The following is a 22,906-nucleotide window of genomic DNA, read 5'->3' as shown; positions in this document are numbered from 1 at the left end:
GAAACAGGGAGAATCACTTCTGCATGGGAGGATGCAGAGGTATTATAGAGCAGCTTCCACCCTTCCTCTTCACTGCAAGCTTAGGCGGCATGGTCAGGACTTTGCCCTGCCCTAGTAAACCCGGGCAACTGTTATGTTCCCTTGTAGCTAGTGGAGGTTACAGCAGCCCCAGGTTTAGGGAGATTAACCTGGTGAAGAGCAGTTCCTGGACTGGTGGAATGGAAAGGGTACCTGTGTACCTCTGCTCAGCTGTATTTAAGGTTCTATGGCCATAAATGAGGATCTGGCCCAGTATTTTTTCTTTAAATATACAGTTAGTGAGTGAGAGAGGTTTGGACCTGAAACAGGGTCCACAGGGCCTGATCCAGTACCCACAAAGTCAACAGGACTCTTTTAATTGATAACAATGGGCTTTGGATCAAGCCCTTGGTTTTGTAAGAGTGTAGAGTAGTGGTTACAGACGAGGAATTGGAAGCTTGACATACACAGTCAGATTTTCTAATTTGGCATGGATACTTACATACAATTGTGTCCAACCAAGTTATGATATTTCATGTATAAGTCCAAAATGTTCAGAAGATATTTAAAGTCAGGCACCCAAATCCATTTTTGGGCACTTGCCATAAATGGATGGCCTGACTGACAGTATTGAGCACCCACAGATCCCATTGACTTCCCAGCCATTAAAATCAACCATTTATTTATGTTACATGTCAAAAATGACTTTGGGTGCCTGACTTCAGACCAATTTCTTTGAACATTTTGGCCTGTGTGCATGAACATGTTGGGCATGTGTATACACAAATCTCTCATGTATGTGTGCATTGGGTATTTCTGTGCACAACAAGCACATGCAGTTATTTGCATACACTTGCATATGCCTAAGTTGAAAATAGATGCCATAATATTTAATGGTAGCAACTGGCGTAAGAGCTTCTTCCCAGCACTCCCAGCAAAACTGCATCATAATTTAGCCCCAACTTGGGGGAAATTTAGTTTAACTAGCTGTAGGAAAGAATGGTTTTACATTATACATAATCTAAAAATAAAAGAAGTTTAGATAGAAAGACAAAAAGATTCATCTTGACTTATCCCTCTTGCGCCTCAGAAAATATAACAAGCTGTGATTTTTCTAGCCCAAGTATCTACCTTTTTTGTTTTGCCAAGCAGCTTTATCTTAGTATCTTTATACTGTCTGTTCCCACATTCTATTAACTCACTATGAGAGTAATAATAATAATAATGCTTAGCTCCTATATGGCATTTTTCATCAAAGGAGCTCAAAGTGCTTTACAAAGCAAAGTATCACATTATCTCCATTGTACAGATAGGGAAACTGAGATATAGTAAAACTACTTATCTTACCTAAGCTTGCACATCAAATAACTATTATCAAAGATACTATTAATGAAGGACCTAAGTACAACATAATCAGGTGTCCAACATCCAGTTCTTCTCCAGGATTTTTCTCTTCATTACAACAACAATTATAATTAATAATAATAATAATAATAAATGTCATTATTAATAGTAAAAAGAGAACAGTCACATCATAAGCAAGCATTATACTCCTCTGTGCATGTAGATAATTTTTAAGTGCTCTCTGCTTATACAAGCCTATGAGTACATTAAAAATCAACATCTTTCAAACAGTGACAATTAAGTGGTATCTTTGGTTACCATAGTTTTTCCCAGTTCTTGGGAGGTATCTTTGGCCCCTATGGTAAATATTAACTTAACACCATTGTGGCTCTCTTCATTTCAGCTCTGTGTTGTAGCTCCCTCTGTGTCTCTCATATAATTTGAATCCATTTACTGAGCATTTCTCCTGCTTGTTGGGCCTCCCCAAATGCAGTTTCTTAATAATGAACATCAATTTCCCAACATCTGGCCATTTGTTCAACCTATTCAAATTGTTCTGTAAACTCACTAAATCCTGGCTTCACCCTTTCTTGCCTCTTTATTATTTACAAAAGTGGACACCATGCAGCCATTCCCAATGGCACTTCGCAGGGTGAAGCCACGAAGTGGGACAAAAGAGATAAATTCTGGGTAAAAAGCAAAACAAACCAGAACAACAACAAATTGGATGCACTTAGTAAACTTTTTCTGTTTAAAAAAAAGTGAGGATTATAATAGTTACTGCAGCCCCAAGGTAGCTGTAAAACAGACTGATAATTTATGTCATTTCTGAACACTGGTTTCAACTTATAAGACACATAATTTCATTAGCAGCTGCCAAATCACATGCTGCTTATGCTGTGTCTGAGATAAAGATCACCTTGTAAGTAATATATGCAAATATGTCATGTGAACTCTTGAGCTTACTTTTGAGTTTGGGGGGGGAGGGGAAATGTAAACTTATTCACAATCTAAATAACTAACTCTTGATCTGTTTTGTCTTGTGCTCTTTGCTGTTATCCTTCTCATTTCAGAACAAGTTTTTATACAACAACAAAACATGAGTATGTGTGGGAAGGGTTGCTAAGTGAACCATATGTCTGATGCCCTTTTGGCCTTTATTTTCTTCTTCTTTCAGAGAACAGGAAAATGGTGACTTGTAGTGGACATCTGTTTTTTTCTGTAGACAGGGTACTTACTAGCCATATTCTTACCTGGTGTAAAACAGTTTAGGTCAATTTAAGTCAATTGTTTTGATATGGATGCCATCTTAAGTAGAAAAAGAGCCTAATTTTCAAACATATTTAGAAGTGACTTACAATTAAAAAAATACAGCAGGGAGTACAAATACAGAAATAAAATGCTGTTCGCTATGTGCTAGTTTATGACTACACAGTCACTCTGAGCCAGGGACTACGGGTCTTGAATCGTTATCTAGACAGCTCTTAGGAGCCAGTAAGTGCCAACCTGCCCACAAGCATCAGAACAAGAAGTTTGACTCCAACAGAGGATTCCAGTCCTGGGATCTGACTGGTGGAACTCTGGGGGTCCTGACTGGTTCTCTGCTACCAGTGAATATAAGATTTAGCAGTTTGTGTCTTGTAATAAACACAAACAGCAAAATAACAGTTTTGATTTTAAATTAGCAGACTTAGTTAAGGGGCTTTCTGGTATATGTAACCATGGAGCAATGGCATTCACGTGTCAAAACTATTGGGAAATGTATTGAAGCAAATAGCTTACATTAGCAGATGGACCACTAATTATGGTCCCTCAAAATAGCAAACATGGGCAAAAGGCTGAGGCCTAATCTAATATGGTTCTGGAAGTGTGCGAATGTAAGGAAAAAGGGTTATAAAAGATTGTCTGACCAACCCTACTTGGGTTATCAGGATGACAGGAGAGTGGAAATCTTATTGTCATTGCCATTTACAGTGCTTCTCCATATCCTGCTCTTTCCATCTTCACTTCTGATGGTCTCCCTAAAATTGTATCTGCAATGCTAAAGGTTGTTTTGCTATATTTATATTGCTTTTCTGTGGTTGCAGTTGTATTTGTTTGTATGTGGATACTAAATGAAGTCTTCATGTCTCTATAAATGTGACTCACCAATCTGATTTCCTTTAAAAAATTCCAAGTAGCTGCTTAAGTAAAAACAAAACAAAAACCCTATTGTTAATTACTTCTGAATTTTGCACCCTAAACACCATTTTAATATTATGATTTTCCTTAGTGCTGCTACTTTGGAAGAATGTGTCTTTTGATTCCTTAAAAATACTTTAGTTAAAAATTCATCCACCAAAGAGTCTGAAGTTACACAGGGAAGAATATGACCCATTAACTTCCTATTAGTTTTCTACTTCTAATGAAATTCTGTATTCAGAAAAGTGTTCATTTTGGTAGGAAGTTTCATTAAGGGATTCATAATCTTTAATATACAGGATTTTAAGGCTTCTTTTATTATGTAATCAGTAAAAGTATTAAGTATCAATTTTGCAGTTCCTTGGGATAAGAAATTCCATGCATATCACTGAGGACATATTAACTGCATAATTTCCACACAAATTACCTTGATTTACTGACACATTCTGAATATGTTCAAAACTAATTATTCAAGGTGGAAAAAAAAAAAGCTCATATACATGCAATTTTCCATGGCTTCCAAATGCAAAGTCCTAGAGATATACTGTGTGGAGTCTACTTAATCAGGATTGCTATTTTATTGTGATGCCTCATAGGAAACCAGTTTAGCTGAATGACAGTGAATGGTAATGACTGATGTTTAATGGGAACAATATTAGTAAGAATTTTGCTTAATGGGGATTTTGCAGTGTTAAGGATGTTTAACCAGGAATCAAGTTGTATGTAATTTTCAACTTCAGTCTTTTAATTAGCTGCCATACAAAGATTAAAAGAAAAAAAAAACAAATATAGGGAGGGTCGCAGGGTAGGTGTACCCCATCACCGGGTGTCTGGTCACAAGAGAGGGAAGAGGCTGTACTGCAGCGGGTTAAGTCCTATGTGGAAGACCATACTGTGGAACTTGGTATTATGGCCTAGTGACTGGAGTCAGCAGAGCAGCCCTTCCACTCAGGGCACTGTGGCCTATTGGACGGAATCAATACAGAAGCCCCTTACAGTCAGGGTTGCATGGCCCAATGGCCAGAGGTGATAAAGCAACCCTCACTGTCAGGGCAGGGTGGCCTAATGGCCAGAATCAATATACGAGGCCCCTACAATCTGGGTAGTGTAGCCTAATGGCCCTAGTCAGTACAAAAGCCCCTCTCAATCAGGGCAGTAAGGTCTAATGACCTGTGGGGTTGCATGGCCTAGTGACCCATTGAAGAAATAGGACGCCACTTGGAGGGATGTGGCACCCCAAGTAGGGGGACTTGGGCCCACCCAGCTTCTCCAAGCCCCAGCCCAGGTGCCTGGCAGTGGCAGGATTACTCAACACTGAGTCAGCGGGGATCCTTCCAAAACACGCTGACTGATTCTCTGGTTCATCCACTGGAGCAAAGGCTAAGTTCCCTGGGCTGCTTCCTACTCTGTCTTCACTGGTGATGGGCCACTGTTCCCACAGGTCTCGAGGGTCTTCAGGCTGCATAGCACCTGATGGCACAGCCTCCTCTCTGGGTTGGTCAGGCCACCTGGAATCCATCTGAGGCTTGGCAGGCCTTGCTTCTGGGGTCAGGTCCTGTAGCAGCTCCTTGGAGAGAGCCTTCAGTCTGCGTCCTCTCCCTTCAGCAGCCTGCCCAGACTGAGCTTGATATCTGTGGTCTGTAACTAGCCAAAAGGGGCTCCCTAGCAAGTAGTACATTAAGGTCTCTATTGCCCATTTTACTGCCAGGGCTTCCTTCTTGATGGTGGAGTACTTGACCTCTCGAGGAAACAGCTTCTGGCTTAGATACAGCACAGAGTATTCTTCCCAATCTCATTCCTGTGATAGCACGGCCCCTAGCCCCACTTCTGAGGCAACAATTTGTAAAATAAACGGTTTTGAGAAATCAGGGTGGAACAGGACTGGATCCTGGGAAGTTGCTCTTTCAAGGTCTGGAAGGCCTTTTCACAGTCCTCTGATCACCGGACATTTTGCGCCCAGGAGTTCTTTGTGAAGTCAGAGAGGAGAGCAGCTATCGTGGCAAAATCTGGCATGAACCGCCTGTAATAGCCAGCCAGTCCCAGGAATTGCCTTACCTTCCTTTTCATCGTAGGAGTGGAGTAATCGCTCAGGGCCTGTACCTTGTCCACCAGAGGACAGAGCTGGCCTGCCTCCCCACCCCCATGTATCCCACTTCTTTCTTCCCAAGGTGACACTTGGCAGGGTTTGCAGTGAGTCCTGCTTACTTTGGGGCCTGCAGCACCACAGTGAGATGCTGTAGGTGTTCCTCCCAACTTGTGCTGTAGGCCACAATATTGTTGATATAAGCGGCCACATACTGCCTATGTACTGTCTGCTGAAATAGTTGGTCAGTCAATCGCTGGAATGTTGCTATGGCCCCATGTAACCCGAAGGGCATGGTGATTAAATGGTATAGACTGAATGGCGTAGGGAAGGCTGTCTTCTCCTTGGAAGTCGCGTGAAGGGTATTTGCCAGTATCCCTTGGTCAAATCTAGTGTTGATAAAAACTTAGAACTACCCCGTCATTCCAGCAGTTCATCTACCTGAGGTATTGGATAGGCATCAAAGCGGGAGATGGCATTTCCCCCCCCCCACCCCCAAAGTCTATACAGAACCTCTCAGTGCCATCGGGCTTTGGGACTAGGCCTATGGGGCATCCCCATTCACTTCCACTACCCTCAGGGCTAGCATCACCTTGAGTTTCTTCTGGACCACTTCTCACATTTTCCAGGGAAATGGGCAATGTTGGTTGCAGACCTTCTGTCCGGGAATGATGTCTATGTGGTGGCTGGTAATACTCGTTCATCCTGGACAGGAAGATAAAATGGAGGGGAAGTCTTGGACCAGCCAATGTAGCCTCTGTTGTTGCTCTGGGCTTAAGTCCTGCCCCATTGTGATCAGTGTTGGGTTGGGGAATCCCCTGGCTACCAGCCCCAATTTGGGCTCGGGGGGATACGGGGCAATTAGCAGGTCTTCCTGGGCCTTCCAGGCCTTCACAAGGTTTACATGGTATAGCTGGATGTCCTTTCATTGTCCAGGGAGTCTAAACTAATAATCCACCAGTCCCACCTGTCAAACAATCTCGAACAGTCCTTGCCATTTGGCTAGCAACTTAGATTCTGATGACAGCAGTAGGAGCAAGACCTGGTCCCCAGACTCAAAGGTCCATAGCTTGGCCCCCCTGTTGTACCAGAGTTCTTGGGTCTGCTGGGCCTGGAGTAAATTTTCCCGGGCAAAGTATCCAAGCTTCTGAAGGCATTCCCGCAGCTGCAGAATGTAAGGGACTGATCCCGTGACCCTCGACTCTTGCTCCTCCCAGGTCTCTTGGAGCAGATCTAGGGTCCCCCTTGGCTGTCTCCCATGAAGGAGCTCAAACTGGGAGAATCGTTTTGAGGCTTGGGGGACATCATGCACCGCAAACAGCAGTGAGGGGAGTAGTTTGTCCCAATGTTGTGGGTTGTCATCCATGAACTTCCTGAGCATGGTCTTCAGGGTTCTGTTAAATTTTTCCACTAGGCTGTCAATCTGTGGATGGTATACCGATGTCTTGAGGGCATATGTTTAATAGACGACACAATTCAGCCATCAATTTGTAAGAGATGTTCATTCCACAGTCAGTCAATATTTCCCTGGGTAGCCCGACCCTGGCAAAAATTTTCAGAAGCTCTGCAGCTATGGCAGGAGCTGTGATGGTCTATAGCGGGATGACCTCCAGATAGCGGGTCACGTAGTCGACTACCACTAGGATATACTGGAACCCAGCAGTCTTCTCCAAGGGTCCCAGTAGATCTAAGTCGATCCGTTTGAAGGGTACTCCCACTACCGGGAGTGAAATCAGAGGTGCCCACTGTACCCCCTTTGGGCCTGTGTGCTGACATTCTGGGCACGAAGCACAGAAGTCCTGCACTTCCTGGTGTATGCCAGACCAGAAGAACCTCAGTGATACACATTCTCTCATCCCATGTGGCCAGTCCAGGGCACTGCTTGAGCCAATCATAACAGCTCTCAATGGAACACTTGGGAACCAGCAGTTAGAGTTCCTCTCCGGTCTGCGGAACTTGGGACACCCAATAGAGGCGATCATTGTGGATCTCAAAGTGTGGTCCCTGGAGTCATCTTAGGCCGGTGTCCACCTGGTCTCCCACCTCCTGAACTTGTTCCCAGTCCCAGTCAAGGTCAGGTCTTCCCTCTGTTCCTGAAGGAAATCCCCATCTAGCTCCAGCCACTCTTGGCTGATTCGCTCTGTTGTCTAGGGCCCCGTAGGGCGTGGTGTGTGATTTCTAGTCTGGCTGAAGGGACCCTCATCCAGGTCATCCTGCCACCCTCGGCCCAAGAACTCCTTCCTTATAGACCCTGACTTCTCCTGCTCCAAAGTCCAGTCCTGTCATGCTCGCAGGATTTCCCTGAACCAAGGCCAATAACATCCTAAGACCACCGTGTACACCAAAGTTGGAGCTAAGCCCACCCAACTCTCTTCCTTATGTTGGCCTATCTTCTGGTATACCTTGGTGGTGCAATATGGTTGCACTTCCCCATGGATGCACTGCATATATATCGGTGCCACCTCTAGATCTGGGGAGTCCACCAGGCTGGCCCAGACCAGCATCTGGCTGCAGCCTGAGTCAATGAGGGCCATCACCGGGGTACCATCCACCCACCTGGCCACTAGGAGTTTGGTCAGGCCCTTTTTCTGGGCCCGGTGGTCTGCTGTCCATACCTGACCATAGGCACAGTCTATAAACAGAGAGTCCCACCAAAAGTGCCCCTCTTGTCCACACTCATTGCAATGCCCTTTGGGGACTTGTGCTGTGTCCTGGAGTTCCTGACGTGCCTGGAGAAGTTCCTTCACCCCACAGATTTAAGTGTATGGCCCGGCTCCCGTCGGCGATCCATGAGGGCACCACTAAGCTGGGTTTACTATGAGGTCTCCCCATTTCAGGTCTTGATTGCCGAGCCTCAGGGTTCCAGCTTCACCCTTGCGGTCCTTCTGGGGGGTTGACATTCGGGTCCTTCAGTGGCCAGGTAATCCTCCATCAAAGAGACAGCTTCATTCAGGGCCATTGGGTGGTGGCATGGTACCCACTCCTTTGCCCCCACTGGGAGGATCTGTGTGAATTGTTCCTGTGCTATGGGTTCCACCACCTGGGGCCCAGTTAAATTCTCTGGATTCAGTCATCTCCAGCAATAGTCCCGCAAGCATTGGGCCACAGCTCGTGGTCGAGCTCCCGGAAACTACTGATCTTTGCAGAACCACTGTTGGTAGGTCTCCGGGCTAATACTGGTATAGTCTAATATGGCAGCTTTCGGACGGGAGTAATCCAAGGCCTCACGAGGAGCCAGGTTGTGGTAGGCAATTTGCACCTGGTTAGTCAAATAGGGGGCCAGTAGGGTGGCCCAGTCTTCAGGAGGCCAACAGACATCTGTAGAGACCCGTTCAGAAGTAACAAAGAAAGCCTTGGGATCATCACCAGGCCCCATTTTGGTGAGGCTCATGAGTAGTCCCACCAGGGTATTCCCTGCCCCTACCCCTGTGAGGATGGGCCTCGACAGTCCTGCCAGCTGTAGCCATGTCGCCATCTGTTGGACTAGGTATTCCTGCTGGGTCTGGTGCTGGGCTGCCAACTCTTGCAGCAGCTGCTGTTGTTTCTCCTGATGCTGGGTCATATGGAGCTGGTGCTGACTGGTGATCTGCTGCATCAGCTGTGCCATAAAGTAACGCTCACTGTCAGGGCAGGGTGGCCTAATGGCAAGAGTCAGTACAAGAACAGTCAGAGTAGTATTTCCTAATGGCCAGAGTCAGTACAAGAACCCTTTACAGTCAGGATAGTGTTCCCTAATGGCCAGAGTCAATACAAGAACACCTTACAGTTGGGGTAGTGTGGCCTAATGGCCAGAATCAATACAAAAGCCTCTCACAGTCAGGGCAGTGATGCCTAATGGCCAGAGGCAATAAAGTCTCACCCCTCTGTGGGGTTGCATGGCCTATTGGCCCATTGGGGAAGTAGTGCACCACTCAGGGAGAGGAGGGGGTGGCACCAATCCTCCAAGCTCCAGCCCAATGCTTTAGCAGTGACAGGATTACTCACCGCTGAATCAGTAGGGATCCTTCCAAAACAAGCTGACTGGTTCATCCACTGGAGCAAAGGCTAAGTCCCCTGGGCTGCTTCCTACCTTGTTTTTACCCGCAATGGGCCACTGTTCCCACAGGTCTCTGAGGTCTTCAGGCAGCATAGCTCCTGATGGTGTAGCCTCCTCTCTGGGTTGGTCAGGCCACCTGCAATCCATCTGGGGCTTGGCAGGCCTTGCTTCTGGGGTTGGGTTCTGTAGCAGCTCCCTGGAGAGATACTACAGTCTGCATCCTCTCCCTTCAGCAGCCTGTCCAGACTGAGCTTGGCTGCTTCCCTTTATATCTTGCGTCCAGGCTGAACATGCCCAGTACAGGGGAAGGGGTGTGGCTTCCTCAGTCTGCAATGCACAGTTAACCCCTGCAGAGAGCCAGGGCTGGGTAGGTGCACCCCATCACAGGGAGAAATTTACTTCACCCTGTATAAAGCCGTTGAATTCATAGATTCCAAAAGGGACCACTTTGATAATATAGTTCAACCTTCAGTATAACACAAGCCATAGAACTTCCCCAAAAGAATTCCAAGAGCATATCTTTTAGAAAGACATCCAATTTGATTTTAAAATTGCCAGTGATGGAGAATACACCATGACCCTTGGTAAATAGTTTCAGTGGTTAATTACCCACACTGTTAAAACTTTACGCCTTATTTCTAGTCTGAATTTGTTTAGCTTCAACTTCCAGCCATTGGGTTATACCAGGGGTATACCTTTCAGAAGTAGTGTGCCGAGTCTTCATTTATTCACTCTGATTTAAGGTTTTGCGTGCCAGTAATACTTATAGAAGGCTCTTTCTATAAGTCTATAATATATAACTAAACTATTGTTGTATGTAAAGTAAATAAGGCTTTTAAAATGTTTAAGAAGCTTCATTTAAAATTAAATTAAAATGCAGAGCCCCTCAGACCGGTGGCCAGGACCCAGGCAGTGTGAGTGCCACTGAAAATCAGCTTGTATGCCACCTTTGGCATGTGTGCCATAGGTTGCCTACCCCTGGGTTATACTTTTTTCTGCTAGATTGAAGAGCCTATTATCAAATATTTGTTCCCCATATATGCACTTACAAACTGTGGTCAAGTCACCCCTTGCCCTCTTATTTTAAGCTAAATAGATTGCGTGCCCTGACACTATCACTGTAAGGAAAGTTTTCTAGTCCTTTAATCACTTTCATGGCTCTTCTCTGAATCTTCTCAAGTTTATCAACATCCTTCTTAAACTGTGGACACTAGAACTGGACACAGTACTCCAGCAGTGGTTGCACAACTGACAAATACAACAGTAAAATAATATCTCTATTCCTACTCAAGATTCCCTTGTTTACTCATCCAAGGATTGCATTAGATTGTGAAATCAAGCACTGAAAAGTTGGGAAATGCCAGAATTACAGTTTCATGCAAAATTTTGGATGCACAAGGAGGCATAATTAATCTGTGCAATCAATGAGGTAGTGATAGAGTTTTACTATTGTCTTTAATGGGAGCAAAGTAAGGCCAATGCTCAGTACTTCTGAAAATTCCTCAAAGTGTATTTACAATAACCTACGTTTATAGTAGAATTAATCTTCTCATTCACAAAGGATTGTTATCCCATTTCTCTTTTATAACACAGATTAGGGACTCAATCCTGCAACTGGATCCCTGTGAGCAGACTGTTGCAGAGCCCTGCTTACTTCCCACACAGATCTACTTGCAGGACTGGGTCTTATGTTTCCATCTGACATAAAGTGTAAACATTTAGATTGATAAACCATCATACCATTTTTGCACATAATTTATCATTCACCAGTGAAAGAAGAATGACTATAGATTGATTTGGGGGATAAATGTATCCCAAAGTTACATTTAACAAAGATTTTCTACATGTTTATAATATGATAATAGATGCAGTTAATCCCATTCCTTCTCTGTTTATCATTACAGAGAGAATTTGGATTTATTTTTACAAAAATGCCAGAGTCATTTTACATTGTTAAACTTTCTGTTTTTCATTTTGAATGTTCCCTAAAAGAAAGTTATCCCTAGAAACAGCCATGATCTGCATCATTCATGACCCCAAGTTGTTTTGTGGATCAGTAAAGAGGGTGTTTTAATTGGGCTAAATGAAGCATATAAAAAGACCAATGAACCATTGTAAGATTTCTTTGTATAAATCAAAACAGGCTCAACTGTTTAACTCTGCAATTGTCTTGGTTCCCAAAGACCCATCTTCAAAAATGGCAACTATTTTTTATCATATCACGTGTTATTTTTTTAAACGTCCAAACCACAAAAGTTCTTTCATCAGAATTAGATGTACATCAAACAAAAAGGCTTTGCTACAGAATGTTTAAATTTACTGAAATATAAACTAACTATACTTTTGCAGCCAAACAGATTAAATTCTTACGGAGCTCTTTGTTCTTCAGATGACACATTTATGTTTGTACCATAAAAGTATTTCAATAAATGTTAATTTGGTAGATTTTCAAATATTTCTTTGTAATCTACTATAAGATATAAGGTGGGATTTTCAAATGCACTCAGTATAGGCCTAACTCTGAGGCCATTGAAGTTAATGTTTGAACTCCAATTGACTTAAGTGGTAGCAGCACTGAGCACTTAAAAAAAATCATACTCATACATTTGGAAATAGTTTGAGGGGTTAAAAAAAAGTATCAAATATAAACAAGATCAAAAATTGCGATAGGGGTTGCTGACAATTGTTTATTACTGGAAAGAAACCACTACTTAGAGATTAGAAAAGGAAACCTTAGGTAGTTGTTAGGTTTTGTTCTCTCACTTGTCACTGCTAGAGCTGAGCAGGAAATGGTTTTCCCATCCTGTGAGTGTTTTTGACATTCTGAACTATTTTGCCATCACAAATCACAATGAAAATTTTCACAAATCAATCATTCAAAGACCTTTTCAGGTAGGGCAAACCAAGTGTTTCATTTTGATCATTTTCAAGCATTTGACCTTTTTTATGTTTAAAACTTTTTTTAGCATAAATTAACTAAAACTTTGAAATGAAAAGTCATTTCAAACTCAGAAGTGAAAGTTTTCATTTCTAAAATGGCAAAACAGGATTTTTACCGACCTATTTTTGAAGCAGGAGATTTGGAATCCAACCCTTGCCTATGAACAGTTTTAGTTTCAACAAACACCATTTTCTGATGAAAAAATGTTTCCTTGGAAAATTCCTGACCAACTACATTCACTGCCACTGGCTGAAGAAACAAAAACACGCTTTCTATGAAATGTGAGAAAAAGAGGAATCAAATTACATTTTTTGAGAAGCATAGTATCTCTTTTTTCCTCTATTCAAGCACTGAATTAAAACTGTTACTCAAAAATGTTCAAATGCTATTCAAAAAGTTAAACAGAGGGCATCCCCTGTTATGGCCTATGTGTTCAATGACTGCATAGTAGACATGATCAATGCAGTATTCCTTTTAAAGTTTCAGTGATGTGTAAATGTCTTCTAAATTAACCAGAATGAAAATACAATGGAGGTTGCATTTACATTACATGTTATTTGTTTATATAACACCAAAGTACTGAGAGAGGGTAATATTCAACAGCCAAAGTAAATATCTCAACAACTTAAATAACGTTGTACAATTCTGCCAATTATTGTATTTTAAATAATATAATCTACAACTTTACTGACATACATTAATTGTATGCTATTTAAGTTGACTGAACTGAAGGAGCTGTTATTTTGTGGTGATTAGCATGTTTGAACTAACTGCTTTTCATTATACCACGTGAGGTTTGAAGAAGTTTTTCTTTATAAAGTAAACTGTTAGAAACATACAGACTTACCCCTACCAGGTATCTGACTCTCAACACTTTGTTGATGTATTTAGATGGGACATATCTGGAGCTGTCATTGGTACTGAATGTGGAACACTGGAGTCAGGTTCATCTATAGTATTCCTCAGAGATGGAGAGAGAAAACTATGTACTCCATATATGGACACTACAGGTTATGGGAACCTGAGATTTTACTTCAGCATGGGTGAGTATGTACTTTTAACATATTTGGGACACGCAGAACATATCAGCCTCGAATTTGAGAAATTTGAAATCCTACAATCTGAACCAAAAGACGCTAAATATCTTCTGAAGATGATAGCTGTGCATCACTCCACCTCTACACGGTGTGACTTCATTGATTTCAGCAGAGTCACACCAGTGTGAGAGGAGAGTAACACAATAGAGAATCAGGACCAATTTGTTCTGTCTGAAGTGGGAGTTGTCTCCAGGTGGGAGCTGTTGTATTAATTTTAGAGAGAGAAAATGGGGTCCATAGAGTCATAGGTGTTAACATAACCCAGTCAGTATCCAGCATTAAACAGTTTTAAACAAGGTTCAGGGTTTGGTATACAGAGACCTCAGCCTGCTTAATACCATAGCAAAAAAATCCTTTTAATCTTTTATTAAAAATACAGAAAAGAAGGAAAAACAGCTAATGCAATTGAAATGTAAAGTATTAAATAAGGCTCTCATTTTAACAAATCCCTTGTTCTCTTTTCATGTAGCTGGAGAGTCTTTACCAGGAATAAAGCCCATGTTTGACAGTCTCTTAGGTGGCAATTTTTTGGGAAAAAGTGAAGTTAGTTGAGATAGGCTGAAGCTGTTGTTGTTGTTGTTGTTGCTGTGTTATTAAAGTCCAATCTCATTTTCTAGAAGACAAAACAAGACAAACACGCATGAATGGGAAAGGAAAGAACAGCAAAGATTAAAATGCAACTTTTTCTGTCTCTGATGTTGACTTTCACTTGCAACCTCACTGCTGGAAAAATACAGGCCCAGCACATGGTCTTATCAACCACTCTGAGACCTGGCAAATATGCATTGGCCTGTTTAGGGCTTTGCTTTAAGCTGCCTTTTTCTGGTCTCGGGCTTACAGCAGTGTTGCAAAATATATAATCCTGGCCAGCTGAGCAGACTCTGCTTAGACAGAAGGCAAAAGAAGAGGAGTAAGAAAGATAAGAAATAAGGTGGGGAAGGAAAAGGACACATGAGACCGGGGAGAATAGAGCTTCACATCCTAAATGACATTTGGGATTCAGGCAGAGCTAGGATGGCCTATTCCGCCCATCACTCAGTTTGGGTTTTTTTAAAGAAACAGACTTTGTGAGAAAAATTGGCGACTGCAGGAGATTCACGATTATGGCTGCCACCTCAATGTTTCCTGGGAACCTGGGTCTTTTTCATTCTGATCCTGTCCTGATGAGACCAAGCCAGAGAGAGGGACCCAGATGACATTGTCATCTCCACCTCATTATTTTGTTCATCACTCTCGCCTTACTTCTGATATGCCACATTTAATCCATTGATTTCTGGTTCCACTTCTGCCTTGTTGCCACATAGGATCTCAACACAGTGCTTCAGTTATATTGGTAACACCTTTTTGTTTAGACTAACTCAGTCATTCTGTATTTCACTTTTAATAATTTTTACAAACAACCTTATGTAACATTTTGGGTTGGACTTCTGTTACCTTTTTCACATCTAAATTTGTTATTCCAGGTAACCTAACAATATTGCAAACTTCCATCCACTTTCCCACAGTTAGGCTCACAGCTGAGGAAGGCCTTCTAGGCCTCAATTATTACAACAGACCATGTTTCTGTTAACTAACCTACAAAATGGTTTCTGCTCCTGAGCTACTAAGCCATCACCAGACACATGAATAGCTGCCACAATAATGTCTTCCCTGAGGGTGAAATTCAACCCCAGAGCACACGATCCACACAAGAACTCCACAATACTGAAATACTATATTAAATGCTTAAGTAGTGCTGAGGATTGTGTGCAGACCTTTCACAATGGGATGAATTTCACCCTGAATGGTTTTCTCGGGGGGCAATAGTAAACTAGCAAGAATAAAAGATGAAGTAAAAGCAAGAAGTTTCTTCTCCAAATAAGAAGGCTGTTGTTAGTACAACTATATTAGGCATTCGCTCTCACAAATCCAAATTCATACAAATGTTTGTTGGGTGTGGGGAAATCATCCAATATTTTGTTGTATTGTTCCAGGAATTTAATGTGCACATGTCTAAATAAAGGAAATTCCACATGAAATTTATTCTCTCAACATAGGATTTTGTTTTTAGAAAATAGGGAAGAAAATGATGGGATGATAAAGGAGGAAGCATGGATTAAATTAGTGACCTTCCAAAGCCACTCTTTGAGTCAACAAGAAAAAAACCCTTAATTCGTTGATTTAAAGTCCTGCTGTAGTTACTCTGAATTGTCCCACATCTCCCCGTGTTACATGATTTACCAATAAAGCACAGGAAAGGGAGGTTGCCTTATTTCCAGGTCTTCCAGGCATTGCAACACCTGCAAGAGAAACAGGAAAGAAACTTTGTCAACCTTCTGAACTTACGGGAGAGGCTGTCAGTTCAGCAAGAGTGGTGGAGAAACTGGGTGTTCGCACTGAAAACATAAACTATGCCTGTTTGTAGCTAAATGCATAATAGTGTAAATATTCAGGGATACAAATAAAGCCTCACAGAAGCAAGTAGAGCTTTTGTAGGCCAATGTAAGTCACAGCAAAGATGTAAGCCTTATAAGGCTTTTCAGAACACCCTTTGCTTATTCCACCCCTATAATTGGCCATCTTTGCTTGATAAAGCAATTGAAGTATTTTATATCTGAAATCTTACAGACTATTTAAAAGAGTTTCCTCATCCTGTTTTTTAAACCAATCTGCAATGTCAGCCTGATACAGGAAAGCGTGAAACTTCCTTTTTTCAGTTACAGATACCTTGTTTTAATATTCATTATCCAGGATACCAAATGGAGCTATGCCAATAAAATATGCTACCATTAGCGTCCATGTTGTTTAAAGCCATTCATTCTATCTCTATTGCAGCATTTAAAGAATATGTCCAGCCCAGATTTGCCTCCACAGCTGCTACCACATGAAAGCTTTACAAGTCTCTTGAGCTCTACAGATATGAAAATGCTGCCCCCACTGAAACCCTGTTCCTTTGCAGGGGAGAAAAACAAGTCACAAACTCTACCATGTCTAACTCCATTTGAGCCCATGTTAATGACATTAGGGAACAGGGACACACTGAGCAAGATGCACTATGCATTTCCCCAAGCAAATTCTTGCCTGCCTGCCTGCTGGCCAGCTGACTGTTAGCCAGAGAGGAAGTAGATGAATAGAATCATGGAGTTTAAGGCTAGAAGGGTCCATTATATCATCTCATATGACCTGTGTGTCCCATGCTATTAAATTTCACTGTTCCCCTGTATTCAGCCTAATAATTTGTGTATGACTAAAGTATAACTCATGCTTAGCTAACTCTGCTTCCCAAAGTAACTGGGAAGTGCCACAACTATGGATAAATGGGGAAAGGGAAGAAGAAAGAGATGAGGGAACCTTTCCATACCCAACTGGAGGTCCACTTCCTGAGGCAGAACTGCGTAGGACCTCACTGCCATAACAAGGCTTTGGGACACAGGACTAGCACCCTCTTCACATCCAGGAATGCCAAGTATATTGGGAGAGCCAGCAATAAGGTTGCTATGTTAATACTAGTATTTTAATGTATATAGCACCTTTCATTCAGAGATCTCAAAGCAACTAACAAATTCTAATTAGTCCTGCCAACAATCCTATGGATAATATAAACGTTATTTTCATTATACAGGTGGGCACAGAGAGTCTTGCTGAACTTGCCCAGAGTTACACACCAAGTCTGTGAAAGACGAAAATAACCCAGAAATCCTCCTGACTCCTAATCTCATTCTTAAACCACTACACCATGCTCCCTTCCATTGACCAATGGGAGTTTGGCTGAGTAAAGACTGTCTCTCTTATTCCCTACTGAAAGTACTGTAAATCACAATTACAAATGGCATATCTTTTACTTCTCCACAATTTCACTAAGGGCTCTATTGTGCTAATATGTATCAAGAACTGTGTAGCACCACCCTAGGCAGAGTTCAGAGAGGCACAAAGGGAGGCAGAGAAAGTATGGCTGCAACCACACCCATGAAGACAGTGCCTGGCATGCACCTAGTTAGCCTTATTAGCTAGTGGAGTGAGGAGGAAGAAGTAGAAACTATGGTCCCACAGGCTCTCTGAACTTCCCTCTGTATCTTTTGGAGAGGCTAGTCCTGAACAGCCCTGCACTGCCTGTTTGCAAGGACTACTCTTGTGCCCAGGGCCCAGTACAGTCTTCCTATATGGCCTCTGTGTCCCTTTAATATGATGGAGCCCTGAACCTGACAGAGGCCTTTGACTCTAACCAGGATGTAAATACTGAATAATAACAATTCACTGATTTCTACCAGAAACATAGGAAATCAAACACTGAAAAAAAACAGAGCACTTCCATGTGAATAGGGTGTAAAATGCACAGATACAAACACCACTTGTGCATTACATTGTTTTTATTGAAATTTATTTCAAGAAACTGATAAAAATAGTTACTTAGTCTTTTTTGTCAAGGCCTTGATCTCCAGCATGGCCTATCTGATCCAATGGTTCTTATACATTATTCCATTGGGGCTTGTGTTCTTTTGTTTCAGATCTTAGTTTAATAATATCTAGGTGTAATTGTTTTCATAATTATGGGACTTTAATGTGCTTGTACTTTTAAATAACATGTGCTTCAATTATTTTGTTTCTCAAATATGTATTGTAAAGGGGGAACTTGTGATTCTGGAGAAGCCCATGAAAATGATGTCCTCCTCTATGCAAAGATAGAAGGAAGGAAAGAGCACATAGCTCTTGATACACTGACCTATGCTTCTTATAAGGTAGGTGTTATAGACAAAGATAGACAGACAACCTACATTTTTAAGCAGCAAAGAGTCCTGTGGCACCTTATAGACTAACAGATGTATTGGAGCATGGGCTTTCGTGGGTCAATACCCACTTCGTCGGATGCATGTACATTTTTAAGCCAATTTGACCATGCAGAGGGTGGCATTCCACTGGGGTAATTCAACAAGACCTTTTCAAGCAACTAACATATACAGATCACTCTGTTAGAAAGCATCTGAGCATCAAAATTCTGCAATGCCCACTACTTAGCTCATTCGGCAGCAGATAAAGAGGTTGGAAGCTTATAATTATCATAGCTATTTCTGAGCATGCAGCAGCTAGATTGGGGGAATGGGAGTGTCAATAATGCAGAGGTTTGTGCTGTCCGTGTGGTCTGGTAAGCAGTCAGGTAGGCATGGTAGGTTTGTGAAGCTAGCACTGGGCAATAATTTTGCAGTCCTACTGTGATAGCAGATGTATCCTTTAAAAAGAGCATGCTGTTTTTGTTGTCTCAGAAAACATGGGGCTTTCATACGCAAGTGCCAAAAAGTTCTCTATTGTGAACACATGAACAAAATTCACCCTGGGTTTTGTCAAGCTTATGCAACACCAATCAAAATATGAGAAGTCTAGATGAAAGTTAAAATTAGAGCTGAGCGAATAATGGATTTTTCGGTTCGCTGGCAATTGTGTGACCTCGCAGTCTCCTTTTTGGTTGTTTAGCACAAGCAGACAGACTCCCTGGAATGATCACACAGGCATGAGCTCAGTAAACAACAGACAATGTATTTATTACTAAAAAAGGATACAGAGACAGCTCCATTACTACTGCTGGAAAACACTTTTGCCTTCTCACCTAGGCAACAAGAATATTCACCCCTCAATTTCTTCTCAGGATTGCTTCCTGAATCTGGGGTTCTTCCTGCTATGAAGATTTATGCCATATGCTTTAGGGGCTGTCTGTGGATGTGCCGTACATAGAGCCCTAGCCAGCACAGTAACTCTGGTACAATATTTTTATTGTGCTGTCTAAAAGGAAGAAGAAAAGACAGAGGTTACATATATATACATATGCACATAACATTGTTACAAACTAAACTACAGCATGCTTATACCTTACAGTACATAGAGAATATTGTATTAAAGGTCTAGTCTACTTAAAAAGCACTTCAAAGCTTTTATCACTTTCTTTTGTTAACACCTAAGATTACTATAACTATACAATTTAGAGAAAAAATATTTATTTTTTTCAGTCTGTTTACTTTATGTATTTGAAAGCACTTCGTGCTGAGTCAGTTTTGTTGTTTGACTGTAGTAAAGTTTCTCCTGTTTTTTGCATGGCAATTGGAAAGAACCCACTTTAAAAAAAGGAAATTATTATTGACAACTGAAGAAAATAATAGGGTGACTCAGAGGCATTTGACTACTTTTGAAGTGTGTTTTTTTTCAAATCGACTACATTTACAGCTAAAAGTGTCCCTTTAATATATTAAAAAATACTAGTCATATAGCTCCAAACACAAATTTCATCAAAAGAACATTTTCTTATATTTCAAACATGACATACTCTCCAAATTATTCCGTTCTATTTAAACCAGAGGTGCACTTCCATTGCATTTGCTAATGTGAACTGGAAGAGTTGAGAAGCAATACCCTTTTCTAACGCACCATCACTGCTAAGCAATCAAGCTTAATTAATATTTTTCAGAACACAGAAGACATGTTCCCTTCAAGGTGTTTACAGTCAAATACCTTGATTATTGTAGGTGCTGAGCACCCCTGATTCCTAGGATAGTATGGCCATGTAGTGAGTTAAATAAGTTTTTGTCTGGGTTCTTTTGTGGGGAGATGGTTAATTTAATAGTCAACATGAAAGACGCAACATGGATAATGGGCTAGTATTGTTTGGCCTCTTTGAAATTATTGCTGCTATTTTGTAAACAGTACTTTTGTATGTAATTTTTTATATAAATCTAATTAATTTAATTTCTTTTGAAGGTTCCATCTTTGGCTTCCGTTGTCATTAGTCCGGAGCTGCAGACTCCTGCTACCAAGTTCTGTCTTAAGCAAAAGAATCATCAAGGGCATAACAAGAATGTCTGGGCTGTTGATTACTTCCATGTCCTGCCAGTACTCCCCTCCACCATAACTCACATGATCCAGTTTTCCATTAATCTGGGCTGTGGAACTCATCAACCTGGTAACAGGTACAACAGGCTAGATTTATCTTGCAACTAACCTGCTTTCTTATAACTTTTCATATTATAGCATCTCTGAAATGATTTGGATATTTTTCCCAGAAAGAAAGAAGGCAATTAAAAACAACAAATGTAAACAGGTTTGAGGCTTGCATGCAGCATCTCACCTAGCACCAGTCCAGTCTTGTTCTCACTGAAGCCAGCAGATGGGTGGTTATTGACTTCAGGAGGAAGGACAACCGTATGGTTAACGCACTGGACTGTTCTCAGGAGATGTGCGGTCACTTCCTGACTCTGCAATAGATGCCTAGTGTGACTATGGGCAAACCACTTAGGGCTTGATCCTATACCAGTTGAAAGTCAATGGCAAAGTATCATTGATTTCACCAGTCACAGAGTGAGAGCTCAGTTTCTATTCTGTACAATGGAGATATTATTGTGTCCCTACCTCACTGGTCAAATCATGCAGTTCTTATTCAGGTCCTATTCTGACACAACTCCAGTGATATTAATGGGACTTTTGCTGAAATAAGCATTAAGGACTACAGGATTTGGCTCTTCATGCTTTGTTGGGTGAAGATATTGGGTGCAGGGCCGGCTCCAGGCACCAGTGAACGAAGCAGGTGCTTGAGGGGGGCCAATGGGAAGGACCCGCTACCGAATTGCCACCAAGGAATGAAGCGATGCTGTTGAGCTGCCGCCGAAGTGCCGCGATCGTGGCTTTTGTTTTTCCTTCTTTTCCTCCCCCTTTGCCACTTGGGGTTGCAAAAAAGCCTGAGCCGGCCCTGATTGGGTGCAGGCAAGAACCTTCTTGTATCTTATAAAAGTAAATATCAGCACTTCATGGATTTCTCAAGGGATCAAGGTATGGAAAAGATTAGTTTCCAAAATAGGCTTTCACACACTTCGTGCTGAAGAAAGAGCAATGATGTATGCCTATGAGCATGTTGTTGGCAGTCCTGCTTACTAATCTTCCATAGATTATTGCTGCCAATAGCATGAATAATCCACTCTGGAATGGTGCAAAGTGTCAATTGTCAGATCAGAATTGTGTGGGCATAAACATGAGGACCTCACATCTAGGCCCAACTCCAGAACATTCCCCTCCAGCTTTTCTTCTAGAGGGGCTGCAAAGAGGTTTCTCTGTGAAATCAGGGGAGGAACTTGGATAGAGAAAGCCAACAGCTGCTCCATGTTTCCACCGCTTCGGGTGGATTTTCTGGTGGTCATCTACATGCAATGACTACTAGAATTTGTCCTGTCATATATAATGGGTTATATTAGCAGTTGTAAGTATTTTAATTATATGTACCCAGCAATTTGAGAGCTAAATATAAAATGATCCTTTAAAGGAACGTTTTCTTTTAAAAACCATAATATTTATTATATCATCTGTATCACAAATTTTATAGCGGAGTTTTTTTGTATTGTTTTTATATGTTTTCAGATTAATTTTCTTCCCACTTACATAGCATTTCTAAGACAGGCGTGAGCATCTTCACAACAAAAGAAACACTAGGTCTCCATAAGCTTGATTTGCATTTCACAAATAATTTGGAAGTGCAGATCTCCTGGCCTACAGTATTATTCATAATGTTTTCATTACTGGGAATGCAAAAGAATATGTTACATGAATACAACCCTCCAAAGTGTCAGTATAGGTAAATCTGAAATGAATTGGCTGAACGCTCATAAACCATTTTAATATATGTTTATAATATCATGACAATAGTTGTATAGTAAGACACTCTTTAAATAAAATCATATTCTCAGTAAATTATTCTGAAATAGAGAAGTCATAGCCCAGCAATGTGGTGTCAGGATGATGAACTGTGACTTTTTTAACCCTTCATTTGTGTTATTTAAAATAGAGTGTTAGAAACAACTTATGCTTAGTAAATTACGTGAATATTTCAATAAAGCAGCAAAGCTCAAATAAATGAAATACTTTCTACATTAGTTGTTGAAGGTTCGCAGAATGTTAGAAATCTAAAGCCATTCACGGAGTCATGTATTATAAACACTTTATTTTAAAAAATAAGCTGCAGTGAAATGCAAGGGTGGGAGGAACATGCCATCTGGAGCTTCATGAGAGCCGAAGTCCTCAAGGAACATTTGTAGATATATTACAGGGAATGACACCACATTGCCAGGGGATTGACTATGTCATCTAACACAATGATACTGACACTGAGGCTCGGGAGCCACAAGTGGCTCTTTAATGTGCCTCCTGTGACTCTTTGCAGCACCGAGGGACATGGTCCTTTCCCTCTATTCGGCATAGGT

The 22,906-nt window shown here is 41.5% G+C and overlaps 1 protein-coding gene across 4 annotated transcripts in view; it reads left to right on the top strand.

Annotated features, from left to right (window-relative positions):
• The window catches only part of RELN (reelin), a 480,031-nt gene that overhangs the window by 293,019 nt on the left and 164,106 nt on the right, over positions 1–22,906 (top strand). For all 4 annotated transcript variants that reach the window (XM_050925235.1, XM_050925228.1, XM_050925256.1 and 1 more), the window contains exons 12-14: positions 13,495–13,646; positions 18,303–18,415; positions 20,421–20,629. In XM_050925235.1, the coding sequence (XP_050781192.1) occupies positions 13,495–13,646; positions 18,303–18,415; positions 20,421–20,629 (474 nt within the window). The remainder of the gene's footprint in view (positions 1–13,494; positions 13,647–18,302; positions 18,416–20,420; positions 20,630–22,906) is intronic.

Source organism: Gopherus flavomarginatus, chromosome 1, assembly GCF_025201925.1.
Source record: "Gopherus flavomarginatus isolate rGopFla2 chromosome 1, rGopFla2.mat.asm, whole genome shotgun sequence".
Classification (NCBI taxonomy): domain Eukaryota; kingdom Metazoa; phylum Chordata; order Testudines; family Testudinidae; genus Gopherus; species Gopherus flavomarginatus.
The sequence above is the reverse complement of the archived record's forward strand: the minus strand, read 5'-3'. Positions and strand labels throughout refer to the sequence as shown.